The 24,824-nt window shown below is 35.1% G+C and overlaps 1 protein-coding gene across 1 annotated transcript in view; it reads right to left on the bottom strand.

Moving 5' to 3' along the window:
• The window catches only part of LOC150099019 (endoplasmic reticulum junction formation protein lunapark-like), a 93,666-nt gene that overhangs the window by 12,798 nt on the left and 56,044 nt on the right, over positions 1-24,824 (bottom strand). The window contains exons 5-6 of the mRNA XM_090405575.1: positions 14,542-14,719; positions 8,290-8,362 (exon numbers count right to left, since the gene is read on the bottom strand). Of these exons, the coding sequence (XP_090261701.1) occupies positions 8,290-8,362; positions 14,542-14,719 (251 nt within the window). The remainder of the gene's footprint in view (positions 1-8,289; positions 8,363-14,541; positions 14,720-24,824) is intronic.

Here is a 24,824-nt window from a genome sequence, read left to right on the forward strand (position 1 = left end):
AAATGGAGTAAAACCAGGTTTAAAATAGCTTGGTATCTTTAACAAAGTAAAGTTTGTGAATTTCTTGCCAAGTATGATAGAAGTGAATTGAGTGAAGAAAGGTGGCATACAAGTAAAGTGGAGATGTTTGGAGTGAATCTGATGGATGAAATGACTTGGATATGCCTAATGAATTGATGTTTCTTAGGTCAGGTCTCAAAATCTGAATAAGACACTCTTTCTGAAGGGTACCTTGTGACCCCTAGAATTGCTCTATATAATGTTCCATTTATCCACAAGTAAGTGGGACAGTTTTTCTTTTTGTTTTCCACCAACGAAAGATTGTAAACCTATACTTAGTATAGTATACTAGTGTCCAAAACCTAAGGATGAACACTATTTCTGATGATTACAAATTCAGATGAATCAGCTTGTGGCAATTTGAATAACTGACTATTCTGAGTAGAAAGCTTTTGAATTGCATGTCAAGGGGTCACAGGTTAGCACTGAACAGGATAAAAAGTAAAACACTGCACTAAGCAAATTGTGTTTCAAGGAAGCTCTTTTGGTGAAGGAATAAAGTTGCAAACTTGGAGTCTTGTAATGTCTCAAAGACATCATCTAGATGATTTCATGCAGGGACGAATTAATGGAAAGCTTGAAGGCCGCAAAATTACTGAATTAAATCTCAGTGTTTCAAGCCAATAGAATGTGTTTCATATGTTTGCTAAGAGGTTGCCCTTGCTCTATCACAGAGCAAGGGCAACCTTGATTATGTTTTGCTGTTTTTTTAACAGTAAAATGTAATCGAGGCATTATGTCAGGTCAGCTCCATTCAAGTAAAGGTATGCAGATATCCCAACAGTGGCAAGATGTCTGAGACAAGTAGGTCGAAGGCCTTTATCTACAGTTCAACTGTGGATAAAGGGATGCAGACTATATCCACAGTTGAACTGTTTTAGTGGTGTTGTATCCATAAAAATTGGATAAGACACCAATGGGCTAATGTGCTCTTTACAGATGAGAGTCATTTTAGATTTTCCTCTGATTCTAGACAACACTTGATCTGGCATGAAAGTAGTATTGTTTACCATTGGGAGAATGTTCTTGAAAGGGATAGATATAGTAGTTGCATGGTGTGGGGAGGCATTGTGTTTAATGGATGCACCGAGTTACAAGAGCTGGAAAAAGGGACTATGACTGGTGAACGATATTGCAATGAAGTTCTTCAATGTTCGACTGTTTTGTGGTGCTGAAGTGAGATATTCATTTTTATGGATGACAATGCCACACCCCACATCGTACACAAGCAGTGGAGATACTTCTGGAGAATGGGGATATTAATCAAATCGAGTGGCCAGCATGCTTCCCCAGATCTCAACCGTATAGAACACATTTGGGACGCAATAGAGTTACATTGCTGCTCAAAAATTTCCTCCAGAAAACAAACAAGGCATTATCCTTATTCTGAATGAGGAATTAGCCAGTTTGCCTCAGGAATTCCTGAATCACTTCGTGCTAAGCAGGGTACAACACTACGAGAGCTGCATTGCAGTTCGGGATGGACATATTCCATACTGAAATGTCTTTCCGCCTAGTTTTCTGTATGCACTATATATTAATTCCTTAACTGTCCTTAGGAAATTTGTAACTTTTGCCAGAAATGTATTACAATTTATAGCATATTTTTTGTGTAATATAATTTATTATATTGCACAAATGAAAATGTTTTCATATACAGCTAAAAATGTAGTTCGTCCTTAGCTTTTGGACACTGTGTACTATTACTCAGCAAAAGTATTCTGGGGTAAGTTGACAACTTCACTGAAATCATTATATATTGCATTATTATTGCATTGTTAATAATGTTCACAAAAGTTTTTATTAACACATATAACCAACACAAGTTTCAACAAATTCATCTGTTGAATCACCTCTGTATGGTATTACCATAAAAGAACTACAAATCAAACACTACCTTAGCATCAGTAATCCCTCTTTACATCACCTCCAATACCATTAATGTGCATAATTAAACAGCAGTGATCCAAATACATAGCCTTGTGGTACATCACTAATTACATGCAGCCTCCTAGGTTCTGCTCAACTGGTATCATTGCATAACATGCAATGATACCAGTCTAACATACTTGTGTTAGTAGCTTAACATCCATCTATCCCTATTTCCTCCAATTTATATAATAGCTTTCCATCTAGTATATTAGCATAACATCTCCATAGATGTCAAAAAGACACATCACAAGACATGCAACCAAGTAAAGTCCACGCACTCGAATTAAACTTCTCTAGCAACACATTCTAGTCAACTCTCCATGAAAAACATTCCTCAAGGAAGTGTTTCCATCCTTCGAAAAATCCCACTGATCTAGTAAGCTCCTTTTAATACTCATGTCTTGATCACTGTCGCTTCTTCTATTTATCAGTCATTGTAATATTTACTCTCATAACCTCAACATTCCACAGTCTTGAAATCACCACAGTTATCTGCCTCTGCACTCTAAAATTTTCACATTACCATGCAAATTAGACGACCAGATCTGTACAGAGTAGGCTAAGTGCGATTTATTCAAAAACCTTATATAAGGGAGCAATTAACTTATTTCCAGCTGCCAATGTTCTCTTCACTACAGCTGGAATACCCAAAGTTATTTTTATCAGTTTTGAAGTTAGCCTCAGATCTCCACCATTCTGTTCAGCATTAGTTTATTTCTCCAGTACAGTATGCAGCCTACCCTTTCTAATTCTTTTGCGACTTTATATTTAGCAATATTAAATTAATATATGCTGGCCTGGTTGGCTAAGTTGCTAGTGCATCTGCTCTCCAACCAACAGGTCACAGGTCAGAATCCCACCATGGGCATGGATGCTTCAGATTGTCCTTAGGTGGAAGATGAATTTCATTGCCCAATGTGAGACCACTTCCCTACTTATTGAAAGCTCGAAGTGGCTGAAAAAGCTCCATGTTTGGTCTCTAGAGTAGGATTTCCAGACAATGTAAAATTAAATAAAAAAATTACAAAAAATATATATAAAATTGACAAAAAAAAAAAAAAAATCCTTGCCCACCCATGATACAAATGTACTATAGGTTTAGTAATAACCTTTTATGGGTGGTAAATGACATTAAAAAAAAAATTAAATATATATATTTTTCCCCAGTTTATTCTGGGGTTTTTCATCCCGCAAAGCAGGCAAACTGGCCTTGAGAACTCAACACTACAGGCCATAGGATACACCAGGGCATAAGGCTGACCACCTTATCCTGTAAACGGAGTGAGGTCCAATGATCAATGGACCCTCGATACCGCAGGGTAAAAGAGGGTATAAGGAAGATGGGATGGGATATATATATATATATATATATATATATATATATATATATATATATATATATATACATACATATATATACATATATATATCCATCCCTAATTATTTTCCCACCTTGCCAACCAAGGTGGGAAATTGGATTACATGACCATTGGATTACAACATTCATGTAATCCAATGGTCATGTTTTAGTAATCCAGTTACATGCTATAATATGAAATGCATATATCTGGTTTTTCTGAAGTATCACACATTGTCCCATTGTAAACCAATGCTTATATTGTGCCAAATGGGTTTTGATACTAGTTTAGATGATTGAATAAGAGAAAGATATCAGTTATATGTGAAGAAACTGAAAGGAGATAGTGGACAAGTGAGGATACTGCAAGGTTCACTGCTGTTAAGTCTGTTTATAAATTACATCATAAATGGTTTGGGGAGATAATCAGCTATTTACTGATGAATCACAGAAAAGTAGTTGATATGCCAGCCACATATTTTTATAATAATAAAAATATCCAGCTCCTCCCCTGCAGTTGTCAGAATCAGAACATACTACAAAACAATGTAGAACATCATCCTGCTATTTCCACATGAGCAATATAACTTCTAAGTTAACTTCAAGTAGGTCAATTCTGGGAATTGTTTTTCTATGACACATCCTATGCAATTCAGGCCAGTATGATATGGACAAACATATGGCATACATGACAACGGGTTGTCCAAAAGTGGCATATGATTCTTTTGCCATGCCACCACAACATGGAAAGAACAAGTTTCATGTTAGAAATATGGATTTCTATTTGTAAAACAGGTAGCATGTAACATTTAATATAGTCAGATCCTGATTCCATGTTTCAGAAAGTTCAACATTCAAATTGCATGACAAAATCAAGTAGTTAACTCTAATTCTGTGTGTGTAAATTAATGATATTATAAGAAATATAATTTGTGAAATATGGCAAAGAATAGACAAGACTTCCACTATTTTTGTATTAATTTTACAATATATAGTAAGGAACTCTTAATAAAATTCAACTAAAACAGCAGTATGAAAAAAAAAAAAAAAATTACACAAACCTTGCTTTTCAAATTTAGAAGGAATCCTCCCCCGTCCCATTTGCACTGGCTATTTTTTTTTTATTATAACAAAGAAATATTAAAATTTTTAAAAATTTAGTTCTTGTTGTGGATCTAAATAGCAGAGTAGGAAACAACTGCGAGACATACAAAAATATTTTGGGAAAATTTGCAGAAAAGAGCAAAGCTAACAATAATGGCAAATACCTGTTGGATTTCTGCTCAGGACATGGACTGGTTATTATTAACACAATGTTCTAACATTAAAAATGTGCACAAATTTACATGGAGAGAAGAGGCAAGGAATAAGAAAAGTCTCATTGACTATGTTATTGTTCATAGTGATGTTTTCCCACTGGTGTGGTGCAGGACACTAGAGTGTACAGAGGATTTGAAATTGGAAGTGATCACCATTTAGTCTTGAGCAGAATAAAATTGAATTTCATATTGAAAAGAAGAACATGTAAAAAAGTTTTAAAGCGAATAAAAGTTGAGCAGCTCTCAGATGTGAACTGTAGACTAAAATACACAAAGATTATTGAAGAAAAAATGAGAGTTTTGAGAACAGCAACCAAAACTTGGAGAATCAGTGGCAAATCCTGAAGAAAACACTGATTGATTCAGCCAGAGAGACATGTGGTGAGGTTGTCTGCAAGGATAGAAAAATCAGAACTCCAGTGGACAAAGGAAGTTAAATAGGCAGTGAAGGAAAAGAAGAAAGCATATCAAAAGTTCCTGGCAAATAAGTCAGCTTGTGCTCTTAGAGAATACAGAGACAAATGTAAAAAAGCTAAACACTGTAAAACGAGCTAAACAAAAGTCATGGGATGACTTTGTTAAGAAAATAGAAAATAAATATCAAGTGGCGAGATATTCTGGAGGCTGTTGAAAAAGCTCAGAAATGGAAGAAAGAGTGCTATAAAAGGAATTAGAGATGATAAAGGTGACATGAAAACTAGTGAAACAGATATCCTTGATGTATAGAGTAATTACTTCAAAAAATTGCTAAACGAAACAAGCAGTGATGACAGCACAGTGGTAAAAAACACTCAACAGATATGCGATCAGGAACACATATCCATATTTAAGTAGAAAAAGCCATCAAAAGCCTGAAATGTGGGAAGGCTGCTAGAGTAGATGATATTCAACCAGAAATGCTCAAGTATGGAGGATTAAAGTCTTACAGTAGCTGCACTGTATTAAACCTGCATAGTTCAGACGGCCTGGACAGAGGAACAAATTTCAGATGATTGGAGTAGAGCTCTCACTGTACGAATATATTAAAAGGGAAATAAAATGGAATGTGAGAATTACAGAAGTATTTTCCTATTGAGTGTTCCTAGTAAGATTATTCAAGTATATTTGAGAAACAGTTGAGAAAGATTGTGGAAGGGAAGCTTGGAGAAAAACTAGATGGATTCAAGCCAAACAGAGGCTGTCAGGATCAAATTTTCACGTTACGACAAATAGTTGAGAAATTGTGGGAATATAACAAAGATCTGTATTTAAGTTTTGTAGATCTGGAAAAGAATGACAGGGTATCAAGAGAGAAGCTATTCAGTGCTACAGTTATATGGTGTCAATGGAGCATTATATCAAGCAATACTTTGTATTTATTTGAGTTGTAAGTCAGCAGTTAGAAATGAAGGAAGTACATTATCCCTCTGTTATTTATTATCTATATGGATCACATTATGAAGGAAAGTGGTATTAAACCTGATATCAAAATTCGAGATGTGAATCTCAGCTCTTTATTCTATGCAGATGATGTTCTACTTCAAATTAAATCTGCTACACGTCTGCAAGATTCCCTGACTAAATTGAATAGCTCTTGTAATAGTTTTGGTATGAAGGTCAGCCATAACAAGACAAAGACAATGAAAATAGGCAGAAGCATTGAAAATATCAACTGCATTTTGAACAGAGAACTTGCAGAACAAGTAAAACATTTTAGCTACTTAGGTACGATTTTTAGTGAAGATGGTAATTAAATAGGAAATAGACAACAGAATCAATAAAGCTAGTATATTAGGAAGTCAAGTGAATAAATTTATATGGAATAAGAGAGAAATTAATCAAAATACTAAATTAGCTGTATACAAGACTGTGTTCAAACCAGTTTTAACTTATGGATCTAAGAGCTGGGTTAGAAATAAAACACTTCACCAAAGACTAGAGACTGCAGATATGAGAGTCCTGAGAAAGATCAGGAGGTATGAACAGATGGCATCAGAGCTAATCTCAGGTGGTATGGTCACTTAAACACAATGGGAGAGGAAAGATTAGCCAAACAAGTGTTCTTTGCTAGTTGGCAGGAAAAAGACCCAGAGGAAGACCAAGATATAGGTGGACTGATACAGTAAAAAGTGCCTTAGAAGAGAGAAATATAAGATCTGATAATGTTGAAGTCTTGACAGGTAACAGATTGATTTGGAGGAAAATTGTAGATAGGAAGTTAGTAATGGTGTAAGTTTTTTATGCAGTACTATCATATCCTGTACACCCCTTGAGGGTACATATCAGGAATTTGATGACAATAATGATTAAAAATTTAATAACTAAAGGTAATTATTTGTCTGGCACCAGCTAAAAAACTCTTTTTATTATTATTAACTAGCTTGAAAGTTAAGAGTTGTGCTTTCATTACAGGATACCACACACAACTCACCTGACACTCTTTACAAACCACTAATCCTGCTAAAATCTATCTCGAACAATCAATATTCAACTGTCATCTTTTAAGTTTTTTTCTCACACACACAAGAGTAAAGATTTAATCTGTTATCAATTTTTAACAAGTTCATTCTTTCTTTTTTTTTTTCATTATCATCAAATTCCTGACATGTACCCTCAAGGGGTGTACAGGATATGATAGTACTACATCAAAAATTTACATCATTACTAACTTCCTATCTACAATTTTCCTCCAAATCAGTTACTTGTCAAGACTTCAACATTATCAGATCTTATATTTCTATCGTCTAAGGCACTTTGTACCGTATCAATCCACCTATATCTTGGTCTTCCTCTGGGGGTCATTTTCCTGCCAATCTGGCAGAGAACACTTGTTTTGCTAATCTTTCCTCTTCCATTCTGTTTAAATGACCATACCACCTGAGATCAGCTCTGCTAACATATTCCTGGATACTAACAATGTCAAGTTCTTTCCTAATATCCTCATTTTTAATATGATATTTCCATTGATGCCATCTGTTCATGCCCCTGATCTTTCTCAGGACTCTCATATCTGTGGTCTCTAGTGAAGTGTTTTATTTCTAATCCAGCTCTCAGATCCATAAGTTAAAATTGATTTGAACACTGCCTATTATACAGCTAATTTAGTGTTTTAATAATTTCTCTTGTATTCCATATAAATTTATTCATTTGACATCCAACCATACCAGCTTTATTATTCTGTTGTCTATTTCCATATTTAATTTACCATCTTCAATAAAAATTATACCTAAGTAGCTGAAATCTTTTACTTGTTCTATAGGTTCTCCATTCACAATGCAGTTGATATTTTCAATGCTTCTGCCTATTTTCATTGTCTTTGTCTTTTTAAAGCTGACCATCATACCATATCTATTACAACAGTTATTTAATTTAGTCAGGGAATCTTTTTTTTGTTTTTAAATACTCAGTGGTGTTAATTCTGATTTAGATTACTGAAAAATCTATATTATATGCTGTTAACTTTCATTATTTCTACCCAGTTCAAATACAGAGACATAGGAATAACATAACCAATATCACCTCTCAAGATGAGAGGACCTCAAACCTGACCATATATTCCAAATCATTTTGCATTCACATTATATATATTTTTTTTTTTGTATTAAAAAAAAAAAGAAAAGAGCTTAGTTTTTCTCCTCTTACCTTTGACATTATTAGAATTCACACCTTTGAATTTTGGCCTACAGTATTCTTTCCTGCATGGTATCTGTCTTTGCTAAAAAAAAAAAAATCACATAAGTGAATATTAGATTCAGCATTATTTCAAAGCCTATGAAAGGTTTGTAAAAATAAGTTATCCATAGAGCTTATGGGATTACAGAAAAAAAAAAAAAAAATCAAGTCCTTATTAAGTAGCACACACAAATTATCAAATACATCACTTTGATTACATCATTGTCAAATTGCTGATATATATCCTCAAGGGGTGTACAGGATATGACAGTACTACATGAAAAATTTACATCATTACTAACTTCCTATCTACAATTTTCCTCCAAATCAGTCTGTTACCTGTCAAGACTCCATATATTCCATATTTGGAGTTTTGACAGGTATATTCCATAATGATCCATATAAATCTGTCTTCTAAGGCACTTTTTACAGTATGAATACACCTATATCATGGTCTTTCTTTGAATCTTTTTCCTTCCAACCTGGCAGAGGAAACTTGTTTTGCTAATCTTTCCGCTCCCATTCTGTTTTAAGTGACCATACCACCTGAGATTAGCTCTGCTAATGCACTCCTGGATGCTGACAATGTCAAGTTCTTTCCTAATATCCTCATTTTTAATATGATATTGCCATTGATGCCATCTGTTCATGCCCCTAATCTTTCTCAGGACGCTCAAAGCTGCTGTCTCTAGTCTTTGGTCAAGTGTTTTACTTCTAACCCAGATCTCAGATCCATAAGTTAACCCAGCGATTTTCAACCGGTGTACCATGAGATTTATGAAAACAAATTAATTGAAAGAAATAATGCCATAATTTGCACGTTTCTTTATTCTTATGTGTGTAAATCAATCAAAATTATGCCTATTTTTTGCCAGATTATCAAAAAAAAATTAAAATATATTTTTAGTGTGTCCCAGAATTTTAATAATTAATCTAGGTGTGCCGTGTTATGAAAAAAGGTTGAAAATCACCGAATTAACCCTCTCATGCATAAGGGGCCTCATATGACACATATATTTTCCCTCGTAATAATTATTCATTCATAGTTTAGTGCTACTGTATGCATATAGTCCTCATCTGGGGAGACCTAAGTGTTCTTAGAAACCACACCAGATGGCAGGAGTTTCAACAGAGTTACAGGAATACCAATCTTTCTGCAGTGCATAGTGGTATCAAGGAGGAAGTGAAAAGCTGCTGTTTTGTTGGTTTGAATTTGGTGATTTTATGATTCTTCTGGAAAGGTTAGCATGGTTTTACATATTGTTATACCTTGTAGATGAAGTGTGAATATTTAATTTGTTCATGTTTATTACCATATTCATAAAATGAACTTGAAAACAACCTGTCCTCACATGAGGACAATATGTTTGTAAGGTAATCTATGTGGCAAATAGTTTGAGGTTAGAAAGTTCTTGTACAATATTTTTATAATTTTATTTTATTTTTGCAATAGTAAGTGTGTTAATTGACATTATCTCTTCTACAGATGGATAACCAAAAGCCAGGTCCATCAGGAATAAAACAGGCCTATTTCCACAAGAGACTTATTGAAGAGGAGATTGAAAAACTGTTGGAGGGAATCTGAAGATGGTTTGGAGTTGAGTGATTCTGATGATGATCCTACATACCAGCAGCCACAAAACGATCCTACAGAGAGTGACAGTTCAAGTGAAGACAGTGATGTTCGTTGTCCTTCCCCTGTTGGTCAGACTCGCAACGTTCAAAGTCCAGCTAGTGTGCAAAATACAGCTGTTGCTGGTCATATGCCATTGAAGACACAACCACTGTGGTTTAGTGAGAAAGATAATCCCTTTGCTGGTACTGAAGCACAGTTTAGAGGAAACGCCAAGTAAATATTCAATGAGAGAGTCCTGTAGATTATTTTTCACAGCTGTTTCCAGATGAATTGATGGATGAAATTGTGAAACAAACTAATCTGTATGCATGCCGTAAAGGCAAAGATAATTTAGCACTTACTGTGAATGAACTCAGAATTTACCTTGGAATTGTACTTGTCATGGCATACATAAAATACCCACATGTAAGGCAGTATTGGTCTTCTGAACATGGATGTTATAGCTGATGCAATGTCAGTGAACAGATGGGTGGACACAAGGCAATATTTGCATTTTGTTGATTCAGACATAATACCTACCAACAATAAAGACAAAGCAATACATATAAGACCAGTGCTGCAAAAGTTTCATGAAACATTTCATGCTGCTGTAAACTGTGTGCTATTACTTGTTATTTATAAAGCCTTGCTTGGTTACTGCCATTTGAAACACCGTTATTCTAATTAGCAGTGCACGTTTTCTCTCTCATAACCTTTCTTGCTATAATGTTTATCTACCTTTCCCACTACAAGCCTTATGCCTATGGATACTAGAAAATTAATTTTATTAAGACTGCGCCACTAATATCTTTTTCTTGGCATAAAACTCAGTAATACGGCCAGTTGATTTCTCTCTGTCTCTAACACAAATTCCTTCAGTACACAAACAGTCATGGTCTATTTTGCACTTAACTTTACGCTTCGGCTATCTCACTTGGTTTCCTGCTCAGAAGTCCGATATTTTTTTAGGAACAGTGCATTGTAAAATAAACAATCAGGCGGCACTCTATTAATATATAATAAAAACACATTTATTTACATTTAAAATAAAGTACATTAAATAAGTCATAGGGAGGTTACTCTTCTCTCTCTCTCTCTACCTATCCTTCTGGCATAACGAAACAAACTTTCTTTTTTCAATATTAAACAACTAAACAATATATTTACTCTGTTACTTCTCTGCTTAAGAAAATCAAATTGCTGAGACTAATTTACTTATAAAGCGATTAACTAGCTCTGGCAAGTTATCTTACAATTTATATTCCAGTTAACAACAATTCAGAGGACTCTAGAGATTAGCTAGCTATGGCAAGTTATCTTACAATTTACATTCCAGTTAACAACAATTCAGAGGACTCTCTTATAGATATTTCTTATTACTATTTCTTATCAGTCCACCTATGACATATTTCCTAGGTTACAAAAGAATTTACATTAAAGATTGGAACACTTACGGAGGCTCTTTGTCATGTCAACTTCCAAAAAAAAAGTCCTGCATCAAAGTCTCTATGAATCTTCTTTCATCATAGGTCTTGCTTCAGGGGGCTTTATTCGTCGGATTATTGGAGGTCCTGGACTGCAATTTTCCCGGTACTCAAAGCTCAGGCTAAAAGTTTCAGCATACAGACTTGAAGATCGTTCTGGGGCTTTTGGCTTCAGTTGACCTCCCAATTTTTTCTTCTGGTGTGGGCTCGCCATAAAGTCTGTTTCTCTCGATCAGTATGTATACTTCTGGTTCTCCGCCAACTGGCTCGCTTAGGTAACAGTGCTTCGCCTCTCCTGCTTCAGGAACTGGATCTCGCCTCCCCTCTGTCAACAACTGGACCTTGCCTCCTCTGGTTCTCTCCCAGAAACTGCCCCTAGTTCTCTGCTGGAGACTGCCTCCCGATGTTTGGCTCAGTCCTCTTTTATTTTCCCTTCTCTGCACCTTGCACCAAGGGTTGTAAACCCCAAAGAAATTGGCAGTTCTCCTTGACCCTTTGTTAATGCGGGCCCGTTCTTTCTTCTCCTCCATGCGCTCTTTTTTCCTTGTCTTGTCAGGCAGCGGAAACTTCTCTGAACCTAGCGGACCTCTTTGATACTAGCTTTGAAGGTGTTCATGCACAGAGCTTACAAACAAATTTCTTACACACTTAATCATAAACAACTTTCTTGTGTTCTTATACATAGCTATTATACAAACTTCCGATAGCAAAGCATTGCTTTTGATGTTCCGGAAACTTTAGTTAAAACAATAAATACAATCAATTCCCATAGGGTTATTTATATTAATAAAATACACAGAGACAAACAAGGTTATTTTTTGTAACATTCTCATAAGACTTGACCTCTATAAAAATCAATGTAAAGCGCTTTGGTTTTTCTAAGCTACATCGAGTTTTACAACGCTGTCAGTCCAGAAGAATTTCAGATTGTAGATGAAATTATGATTCCATTCAAGGAATGTTCACAACTCAAACAATACTTACCTAAGAAACCAAAAAAATGGGGTTTCAAAATGTGGGTGGGCATTTCAGGTTATGTATATTCTTTTGATCTTTATGTAGGTGCAGATCCTGGAAGACAAAATTCAGACTCATTCAGTGCAAGTGAAAATGTAGTACTTAGGCTTTGTCATGATCTTGCTGGTAAGAACTTCAAGGTATACACAGACAACTTCTTCATGAGCATCCCCCAATTAAGAAACTAAATAAAGATTATATTTATTATGTGGGTACATGCAGAAGAAATCTACTTCAAGGTGCTGACAAGAAACTGAAAAATGAGAAGGATTTGCAGAAGATGGGATGAGGAAATATGTCAGCAATGCCATCATATCCTCTGATGGCATTGCTGTCACTAGATGGGTTGATAACCCAATAGTACATGTAGTATCTAGCTACTCAGGAAAGGAGGCTATCAGTGTATGTCAAAGGTTCAGCCAAAAAGAAAAAAAGTATGTTGAAATTCCACTACCTTGCAGCATAGTTGTTTATAACAAACACATGGGTGGAGTGGACCTTATGGACTCTCTTGTGACTTTGTATCGAAATGATACCAGGAACACATGATGGTATATGAGAATTTTTTACCATATGTTGAACATACTTGTTTGTAATGCACAGATCATTTGGAAATGGGAAGAAAAATTGGATTTGTTGGAATTCCAATCAAGTGGCAACTGCTTTGATATATCAAGGTTTAGCTCAGCTAGGTACAAAGAAACGAGGAGGCCCTTCAAGTCAGACACCACCAGAACTAAAGAAATGCAAAACTCACTATGTGCCACATGACCAACGTTTTGACAGCAGTGGACACTTCTAATGCCAATCATTGCAGAGAGTAAAACTGTTTTACACTGCAAGAGTAAAACTGTTTTACACTGCAAGAGTAAAACAAGATACATCTGTAGTAGATGTGAAGTTCTAATCTGTCTGGAATGCTTTCAGTCATTCCATACAAAATGAGGCAAATAGAATAAGACTGTTCTTGATTTACATAGCTCCACTGCAAATTCTAATTGTTCTACTTTTTTTTTTATTAACCAAGTAATCCAAATTTTGATCATTCATGCAGTGTTTCAGCAAAATATAAATTATTTATAATCTGTTTTGTCATACTTGTAATGTCTTTCAATGAAAATAAATTCCTTAGTCAAAGTAATTTCCATAGAAATATGTCTGTAGTCTGTTGCCATTAGTGCATGATGTCCTCAGATGAAGACATCATGCACTAATGGTATTTTTAACATACACAGGACACAAATTTAGCAAAATTAATGAATTCTTATACTGTAAGATTAAATGGTACACCATGCCATTCTAATTTTTTATAAATGAATATAAAAATTCATGCATGAGAGAGTTAAAATTGGTTTGAACACTGTCTTGTATACAGATAATTTAGTGTTTTGGTTAATTTCTCTCTTATTCCATATAAATTTATTCATTTGACTTCCTACCATACCAACTTTGTTGATTCTGCTGTCTGTTTCCATATTTAATTTATCATCTTCACTAAAAATCGTGCCAGTAGCTGAAATGTTTTACTTCTTCTACAGGTTCTCCATTCACAATGCAGTTGATATTTTTAATGTTTCTGCCTATTTTCATTGTTTTTGTCATGCTGACTTTTATACCATATCTATTACAACAGTTATTCAATTTAGTCAGTGAACCTTGCAGACTTGTAGTGGATTTATTTAGAAGTATAACATCATCTGCATAAAGCAAAGAGCTGAGATTAACATCTCCAATTTTGATATCAGGTTTAATACCACTTTCCTTCATAATGTGATGGATATAGATAATGAATAACAGAGGGGACAATGTACATCCTTGTCTCACACCAGATTTAACATTAAACCATCTTCCTGTATGTCCTTCAATTCTAACTGCTGACTTACAACTCAAATAAAGACTAAGTATTGCTTGATATAACAACAGGTTACTGAACCATTTACTCCATAAATGGACATGTTTAATTTACAGATCTATAGAATAAACATTTCATTTGTTAAATATCCAAAATGTTTACTATTGATAAGAAATTTAAAAACAGCTTAATTGCTTCATTTAATACTTTTACACAAAATTAATACCAGCAAACAATAACAATGAAAAACTTACTGGCAAGCTGTCAATATCAAATTTATCCAGTAACTTTTTTGCTTCGTTATATTTCATATTTTCTTTTACATATTCAATCATAGATTTCCTTTGCGTTTTCAGCTGCTGGATTCGCTGATTATTGTATGCTATTTCAGTCTCAAAACGATAATTGGAAAATTTTTTCATTATCCAAAGCCTGTTTAAAAAAAAAAGGAAGAGGATTTTTGTAAAATAAGGTTCAAAGAAAATTTATAACATTAGTAGAATATGCACACTCACACCCATAAATAACACTTGATAATAAACAACTTCATAACGATAAGATTAATAACACTTCCCATTCATGTGTCATCTCCTATCTAAGAGGTTGACTATCATGATGTGACTCATAGTCAACTACAGGCATAATGACATGTGGTGAAGACCCTATTTCTTCCACATATTGTTGTAAGTATTCATGATTGTAACTGGGTGAAAAAAGCCCTTTTTTTTTCACCCTTTCCGGGTGAAAAAAGCTTCTACCTCCGTATGAGACAGGCTAACTCAGCTTTAGTCAAAAGAGACCGGATAAAGGTTCCTCACGCCATAGACAGGAATTTTTCCCTTACACAGGGAAAAATTCATTTGTATGCATTGACAATAACTGTGATTAGTAGATGAAAATTCTGTACATATTAAACAAAATATTTTCCTTATGGATGTGTTGTTACGCTGCAATTAATCTTATAACTTCTGCTTACATTTCTATTTTCTGCAATAACAAAACTTTGGGTTTGTCAAACAATGATGGGTAAATGAGTCGAATTTTTTGATCAAAAAATGAATATGACAAATGATAACTAACACTGGTTTAATAGGTCATAAAATAGATCGGGGTGTTTAAGGGTCAAAGCTGTATAACTTAGAGGAGACCTCCACATAGCCTTTAAAGGAATGCAGAGAACTGACCAGGGCTTCGGACCTAATGTCCAATCCTCACCTTCTCATGGTGCACCCTGTTGGGTATCTACCTGGATACCAAACAAACGAGGATGGGCTGGCAATTTGGGATTTAGCCGACCAAATTTTATTCTTATTAGTTAAACCAAAATAAAAAATGATGGTACAACATGACAAAATTTCATGCCGGCTGGCACATCGCCCAGTTAAACAAGCCCCCCCCCCCCATTGTTTTCGCCAGGGGAACCAGGGTGAACAGTGAAAAGTCAGCTACTGGAACAAATCTGAAAACACACCCCAACTCAACATCACCAGAGTTAAAGATCAGTACTATCAACATAAAAAGCCTGAATGGCAAAGAAATGGAGCTAGCTGAGGAATTAGATAAGCACCAGATCGACATAATAGGGGTGACTGAAACAAAAAAGACAAAAGCTGGCGAGATCTTTCTGGGCAATAAATACAAAATGTTATAATCAGGAAATCCCTATCGAGGAAAAGGAGGAGTAGCCATAGTATTCAACACAAAATACGAGGCTAATCTTCTCGAATGGCAGGCAGCCTCAAGTAGAGTGATGTGGGCAAATATGAGAATGGGGAATTGGACAATGAGACTTATTTGTGCCTATGGTCCCACAGAAAGTTCCACTAAGGTAGAAGTAAAGGAATTTTTTGATGCTTTAGAAAAAGCAACTGACACAATGAAAAAAGAAAAGTTGGTCCTTTTTGGGGATCTGAATAGCAGTGTAGGAAATGATTGTCAGACATACAAAAATATTTTGGGAAAATTTGGAGAAAAGAGCAAAGCTAATAATAATGGCAAATACCTGTAAAATTTTAGCTGGCCAAGCCCTAATATAAAAACATACTACATAATGTTCTGTGTTTTATGTTTTGCTCCCAATTTTATGATGGGAGCAAAACATGGACAATATAAAAATACTGATAAACAAGTTCTAAGTGCAGAAATGAAATTCCTTAGAAAAACATCTAGATATACTATGCCGGATCACAAAACAGACGAAGAAATATAAAAATCAACAAATTACCAAGGAAGTAAATATTGTTAAATCCTGAATGAAAGAGAATTTATTCTAAATTATTTCATTGAGATCTAACAAGTAACAAAATTCCAGGAGCAATATTTGTACATTAGTAAAATTAAAGTTGATTGTGAATTATCGATAAAGTTCATAACTTAAATAAAAATATGCCTTGTACTGTTATTAGTTCTTGCGAAGTTATCAGAACTTGAAAATATGTAAGGATTATATTAGTGTGCGAATATCTGAGTCATACTACTAGTGAACCAAGCAGATTAGGAATGAAGGCCTGAGGCAGTCACGTACACAAGGACTGAATTGCACGTGGAAGTTACCTGCAAACACGCTAGGAGTGAAGGCACTGGGTGCAAGAAAATTTAGGTGCCGAGAGAAAGAATTTGATGTAAGAGGGAGAACATCATGACAAAGATATATAGAGCTGGGCGACGCAAACTCGAGGCTTTTTCTCCCTTTTTTCCCCATTGTGCTGGTCATCTAGTTCCGGAGGATGGTGGTAGGAGTACGACTGAAGCGGACGATGTCAGTAGGCAACTCGGCAGTCAAGCAGAAATCCAGTTCGAGTATAGACCTCGACTCTGCGGAGAATGCAGCGTAGACCGAGAAGTTATGCGGAACCATTTGATCCGATCACGGCAGACCACATTTGTCTACACTGAAGGAACCGAGTCTTGACAGAACCCGGAAGTCCATTTTATTAGGAAGAGTTATGCAGATGTAGGATCAACGAAACCCAACATCCTACAGACTATCCAGGGGAAAGCCAAGGAATTCCAGAATCCCTGGTAAAGTAGTACCTTATTCAATTTACTTGTGTACTGAGAGGAGTAATAGGAATCTGAGAAAAGAACCGATTAGTTACTAGATTTACAGTGCATGATAGGACTTTAGAAAACCAGAATTTTAAAGGGGAACCGTAAAGTTATAGGATTGAGAATTGTAACGAATTGTGTTAAATGAATTATAGCATGCATAGTCTGTTAGTTCCTAGTTCTGAGAATTGTTGAATGATTAACTGGAAATGTTAAGCAATTAGAAGGAGTTTAAACTTAGCTTTATAAGAGATATAGAATTGTGTAATAAGATGTAAAGGAGATGGAGTGTTCCTAGTTCTGAGAATTGTTGAATGATTAACTGGAAATGTTAAGCAATTAGAAGGAGTTTAAACTTAGCTTTATAAGAGATATAGAATTGTGTAATAAGATGTAAAGGAGATGGAGATGTTTTGTTAACTAATGTTAGCCTGCTTGATAGCTTTAAGTTTTTAACCACATAAATGTTATTTGTATCTTACTTAGTTCAATGAATAAATCCATTTTTGTCAATCAAATAGCCTGCCTGATCTTGGTCTCAATGCACCGCTCACGAAAATTTGAATCTGTGTGGAATTAATGTAATTAAGATAGCCACAACTGCAGAAAAATTTAAGATTTGAATAACATTAAAGTTTAGAACAGAAAATATAGATTTAAGGAATAGTGTGCATTTCTGATTGCTAGATCCTTGACAATGAAATTTCCTCTTGTCTAGAATTTTGGATGGCACAGCATAATCAAATAAATTTTTCCTAAATTTGAAGAAGGATTAGCACCAGAATTGAAACAAAGGAATTGGCTCTTGTCAGAGGGAATCCCTTTGTCAGCTAAGTTTGCACACTCTATCAGTAATTTAAGTGGTGGCCAAGAGTTGATTATGCGACTGAGAAGAAATTAAATAATAGTTAAGAAACATCACATAGAGGAACTATAAGTAAATTAAAGTATAAAGATAAAAGATCCAAACAATACATACATATTTTACAATATAAAAAAAAAAAAAATCTGAATCGATAGACAATACTATCAAAATGATTGTATGGATATACAATTGTGTAATAAAGGGGAAACAGCAAAAATTTGTAACACAAAACTTGGCCTAAATCCATGATAGGAAGAAGAAGAGTACAAAATAATAGCAGATATATATTTTTCTTATAAGGTTCTGCTTTTTATTTTGTACCATCAATATAACAAAGATCTGTATTTAAGTTTTGTCGATTTGGAAAAGGCATATGACAAGGTGCCAAGAGAGAAGCTATTCAATACGCTGCAGTTATATGGTGTGATTGGGACATTATATCAAGCAATACTTAGTCTTTATTTGAGTTGTAAGTCAGCAGTTAGAACTGAAAGAAGTACAGGAAGATGGTTTAATGTTAAATCTGGTGTGAGACAAGGATGTACATTATCCCCTCTATTATTCATTATCTATATGGATCACATTATGAAGGAAAGTGGTATTAAACATGATATCAAAATTGGAGATGTTAATGTCAGCTCTTTGCTTTATGCGGATGATGTTATACTTCTAAATAAATCCGCTACAAGTCTGCAAGATTCTTTGACTAAATTGAATAGCCATTGTAATAGATATGGTATGAAGGTCAGCAATAAAAAGACAAAGACAATGAAGTTTAAAGTTTTGTTGAAAATGTCAACTGTGTTGTGAATGGAGAACCTGTGGAACAAGTAAGACATTTCAGCTACTTAGGCACGATTTTTACTGAAGATGGTAAATTAAATATAGAAATAGACAACAGAATCAGCAAAGCTGGTATGGTGGGAAGTCAATTGAATAAATTCATATGGAATAAGAGAGAAATTAGTCGAAACACTAAATTAGCTGTATACAAGACAGTGTTCAAACCAGTTTTAACTTATGGATCCGATAGTTGGGTCAGAAGTAACACACTTGACCAAAGACTAGAGACTGCAGATATGAGAGTCCTGAGAAAAATTATAGGCGTGAACAGTTGGCATCAATGGCAATATCATATTAAAAACGAGGACATTAGGAAAGAACTTGACATTGTCAACACATCCAGGAATGCGTTAGCAGAGCTAATCTCAGGTGGTATGGTCACTTAAACAGAATGGGCAAAGAAAGATTAGTAAAACAAGTGTTCTCTGCCAGGTTGGAAGCAAAACAACCCAGAGGAAGACCAAGATATAGGTGGATTGATACGGTACAAAGTGCCTTAGACGATAGAAATAGAAGATCTGATAATGTTGGAGTCTTGACAAGTAACAGACTGATTTGGAGGAAAATTGTAGATAGGAAGTTAGTAATGATGTAATTTTTTTCATGTGGTACTATTATATCCTGTACACCCCCCCCCCCTTGAGGGTACATGGCAAGAATTTGATGATGATGATGATGGTTCTGCTTTTTTATGCTAATTATGAAAATGGTAACAATTGTTGTCACCTGGTCTTTAAGTGATATTTGAGTTTAGATTTTTGAAAAATAGGCATTTTTCATTGTGCCTGAATCACATCTCCTGTTTACTCTCTTTTTTTTTTCTTCATATACTTGTTATCATATAATTTCTTATCATTAATTGTTTCAGTTAGTTAACTTTGTATATTTTACTTATGCTTGTTCTTAATTGTTATGTACTAACAATTAAGAACAAGCATGAGTAAAATATACAAGGCTAACTAAATGAAATCAAGTGATTAAATGATAAATGAAACAATGATAAGGGTCAAAGCTGTATAACTGAGAGGAGACCTCCACATAGCCTTTAAAGGAATGCGGAGAACCGACCAGGGCTTCTGACCTAATGTCCAATCTTCACCTTCTCATGGTGCACCCTGTTGGGTATCTACTTTGATACTGAACGAACGAGGATGGGCTGGCAATTTGGGATTTAGCCGACCAAATTGTATTCTTATTGGTTAAACCAAAATAAAAAATGATGGTACAACATGACAAAATTTCATGCCGGCTGGGGCGTCGCCCGGTTAAACAAGGACCCCGTTGTTTTTGCCAGGGAACCAGGGCGAACAGCGAAAAGTCAGCTACTGGAACAAATCTGAAAACAAACCCCAACTCAACATCACCAGAGTTAAAGATCGGTACTATCAACGTAAGAAGCCTGAATGGCAAAGAAATGGAGCTAGCTGAGGAATTAGATAAGTACCAGATCGACATAATAGGGGTGACTGAAACAAAAAAGACCAAAACTGGTGAGATCTTTCTGAGCAATAAATACAAAATGTTATATTCAGGCAATAACAATCAAGGAAAAGAAGGAGTAGCCATAGTATTCAACACAAAATACGAGGCTAATCTTCTTGAATGGCAGTCAGTCTCAAGTAGAGTAATGTGGGCAAATATGAGAATGGGGAACTGGACAATGAGACTTATTTGTGCCTATGGTCCCACAGAAGGTTCTACTAAGGTAGAAGTGGAGGAATTTTTTGAGGCTTTAGAAAAAGCAACTGACACAATGAAAAAGGAAAAGTTGGTCCTTGTTGGGGATCTAAATAGTAGAGTAGGAAATGATTGTGAGACATACAAAAATATTTTGGGAAAATTTGGAGAAAAGAGCAAAGCTAATAATAATGGCAAATATCTGTTGGATTTCTGCTCAGGACATGGACTGGTTATTACTAACACCATGTTCCAACATAAAAATGTGCACAAATTCACATGGAGAGAAGAGGCTAGGAATAAGAAAAGTCTCATTGACTATGTTATTGTTGATAGTGATGTTTTCTCCCTGGTGCAGGACACCAGAGTGTACAGAGGATTTGAAATTGGAAGTGATCACTATTTAGTCTTGAGCAGGATAAAATTGAATTTCATATTGAAAAGAATAACATGTAAGAAAGTTTTAAAGCGAATAAAAGTTGAGCAGCTCTCAGATGTAAACTGTAGACTAAAATACAGAAATATTATTGAAAAGAAAATGAAAGAGTTTGAGAACAGGAATCAAACCTTGGAGATTCAGTGGCAAACTCTAAAGGAAACATTGATTGATTCTGCCAGAGAGGCATGTGGTGAGGTTGTGTGCAAAGATAAAAAAATCAGAACTCCCTGGTGGACACAGGAAGTTAAAGAGGCAGTGAAGGAAAAGAAGAAAGCATATCAAAAGTTCCTGGCAAATAAGTCAGCTTTTACTCTTACAGAATACAGAGACAAATGTAAGAAAGCTAAACAGTGTGTAAAACTAGCTAAACAAAAGTCATGGGAGGACTTTGGCAAGAATATAGAAAATAAATATCAAGAAGGTGGCAAAATCTTCTGGAGGTTGTTGAAGAAGCTTAGGAATGGAGGAAAGAGTGCTGTAAAAGGAATTAGAGATGATAAAGGTGAAATGAAAACAGGAGAAAAAGATATCCTTGAAGTATGGAGTAATTACTTTGAAAAACTGCTAAATGAAACAAGCAGTGATGACAGCACAGTGATAAAAAACACTGACCAGGCATGCAGTCAGGAATACATATCCATACTTGAAGTAGAAAAAGCCATCAAAGGCTTGAAATGTGGAAAGGCAGCAGGAGTAGATGATATTCGACCAGAAATGCTGAAGTATGGTGGTATAAGAGTCTTACAGTGGCTGCACTGCATAGTTCAGAAAGCCTGGACAGAGGGACGAATTCCCGATGATTGGAGTAGAGCTCTCATAGTACCCATATATAAAAAGGGAAATAAAACTGAATGTGAGAATTACAGAGGTATTTCCCAACTGAGTGTTCCTGGCAAGATCTATGCAAGTATACTTGAGAAACGGTTGAGAAGAATTGTGGAAGAAAAGCTTGGTGAAGAACAAGCTGGATTCAGGCCAAATAGAGGCTGTCACGATCAGATCTTCACTTTACGACAAATAGTGGAGAAAGCATGGGAATATAACAAAGATCTGTATTTAAGTTTTGTCGATTTGGAAAAGGCATATGACAAGGTGCCAAGAGAGAAGCTATTCAATACGCTGCAGTTATATGGTGTCAATGGGGCATTATATCAAGCAATACTTAGTCTTTATTTGAGTTGTGAGTCTGCAGTTAGAATTGAAGGAAGTACAGGAAGATGGTTTAATGTTAAATCTGGTGTGAGACAAGGATGTACGTTATCCCCTCTGTTATTCATTATCTATATGGATCACATTATGAAGGAATGTGGTATTAAACCTGATATCAAAATTGGAGATGTTAATGTCAGCTCTTTGCTTTATGCGGATGATGTTATACTTCTAAATAAATCCGCTACAAGTCTGCAAGATTCTCTGACTAAATTGAATAGCTGTTGTAATAGATATGGTATGAAGGTCAGCAATAAAAAGACAAAGACAATGAAAATAGGCAGAATCATTGAAAATGTCAACTGTGTTGTGAATGGAAAACCTGTGGAACAAGTAAAACATTTCAGCTACTTAGGCACAATTTTTACTGAAGATGGTAAACTAAATATAGAAATAGACAACAGAATCAGCAAAGCTGGTATCGTGGGAAGTCAATTGAATAAATTCATATGGAATAAGAAAGAAATTAGTCGGAACACTAAATTAGCTGTATACAAGACTGTGTTCAAACCAATTTTAACTTATGGATCTGAGAGCTGGGTCAGAAGTAAAACACTTGACCAAAGACTAGAGACCGCAGATATGAGAGTTCTGAGAAAGATTAGAGGCGTGAACAGATGGCATCAATGGCAATATCATATTAAAAATGAGGATATTAGGAAAGAACTTGACATTGTCAGCATCCAGGAATGCGTTAGCAGAGCTAATCTCAGATGGTATGGTCACTTAAATAGAATGGGAGAGGAAAGATTAGCAAAACAAGTGTTCTCTGCCAGGTTGGCAGGAAAACGACCCAGAGGAAGACCAAGATATAGGTGGATTGATACGGTACAAAGTGCCTTAGACGATAGAAATATAAGATCTGATAATGTTGGAGTCTTGACAAGTAACAGACTGATTTGGAGGAAAATTGTAGATAGGAAGTTAGTAATGATGTAATTTTTTCATGTAGTACTGTCATATCCTGTACACCCCTTGAGGGTACATGGCAGGAATTTGATGATGATGATGATGATAAAAAATGATAATCTTGAAGAAAAAAAAAAAAGAGAGAGAGTATACAGGAGACATGATTCAGGCACAATAAAAGCCCCTATTTTTTAAAAATCTAAACTCGGTTATCACTTAAAGACTAGGTGGCTGAACAATTGGTACCATTTTCATAATTAGCATAAAAAACAGAACCCTAAAAACATAGTACAACAATGACTTCGTATAATAATGTAAATAGACATAAAAGGCAGTAACTTCAGGATTTATTAAAACCAACAACCTCTATATTGCTGTTATAACCCAAATTTTAGGACAAGGCATGTAAACTGTATCTGTTATTCAGGTTGGTTCACCAGGTTGTTGGTTGAAAACTTTCTGGACAAGAGATTGGCTAACTCATATCAAATGAAAAGTCCCTGAAAATGGTTCTTTGCATCTTAGATAGAATTTGAACTCACGTCTTTCCAACCAAAACATCTCATCAAAGAAACTGAGCTGCAGAGGCTCTATTTTTTTTTTTTTTTATCAAAGGGAAAATAACAAAAGTAAAATCATAAAATATAAGGGAAATGTAAGAAGAATATTAAAAAGTGAAAAAAGACCATGGAGATAATATTGTATAGCAATTCCATGATAAAGAGTTGTGCTTGATAAGTGCATCACAATCGTGCTCTCCTGATGTGAAGATTAAAGAATTAGCAATGTTGCTGGATTTCAATAGATAAAAGTTAATCATTTTGGCTAGAATAAATGAATAAAGAATGCAAAAAAAAAAAAAAGAGAGATAGCAGATGTGATATTGTAAATTTTTTGCCGCGGTACTGCAATAAACATTGAATCGAGACTGCAAATAAGTCAATTTGCAGGTTGTGTAGGAGAAAGAGGAGTAGACATTTGGAACAAATTTGATAGAACTTGCATATGGCAGATGGACTCCAAATGGATTTGGAGTCTGGAGAAAGTTTTATTCACTGAGAGAATGGATGTGCAATATCATAGAAACTTAAACTATTAGGAAGACAAAAGTAAGAATGTGTGCAGGCATCCTCAAGGTGAGTATTAGATATAGAAAGATCACAAAATGCAGTTCCTAGGTCTCTAATCTGAATGAGATACCCATTAAAAAAATACAAGGATACCTGTTGACCCATGTATGTATACTAAAGCCAAATATTAAGAACAAGGATGAAGAATTTTTGATATTAATTAGCCTGAATTGGAATTCAGTGAGATGCTTAACAGAGTATATTTTTAGGGAGGATAAAAAGAACAAGACCGGGGAGAGAGTTTTGCTAATGACAACAGAAGAATTGCAAATCACAGCACATTTGCTGTGAGATAAAAGAAAACAGGACAAAATACATAGTTGGTTGTTGAGTAAACAGGATGAGCACAGGAGTAAACGTTATGTAAAACATCAATCTTACAATGAGGTGGACATACTAAAAAGAAGAAAAGGCACA

The sequence above is a fragment of the Typopeltis vanoorti genome, chromosome 15 (genome assembly GCF_054136105.1).
Source record: "Typopeltis vanoorti isolate ZY-2024b chromosome 15, IOZ_Tvanoo_1.0, whole genome shotgun sequence".
Taxonomy (NCBI): domain Eukaryota; kingdom Metazoa; phylum Arthropoda; class Arachnida; order Uropygi; family Thelyphonidae; genus Typopeltis; species Typopeltis vanoorti.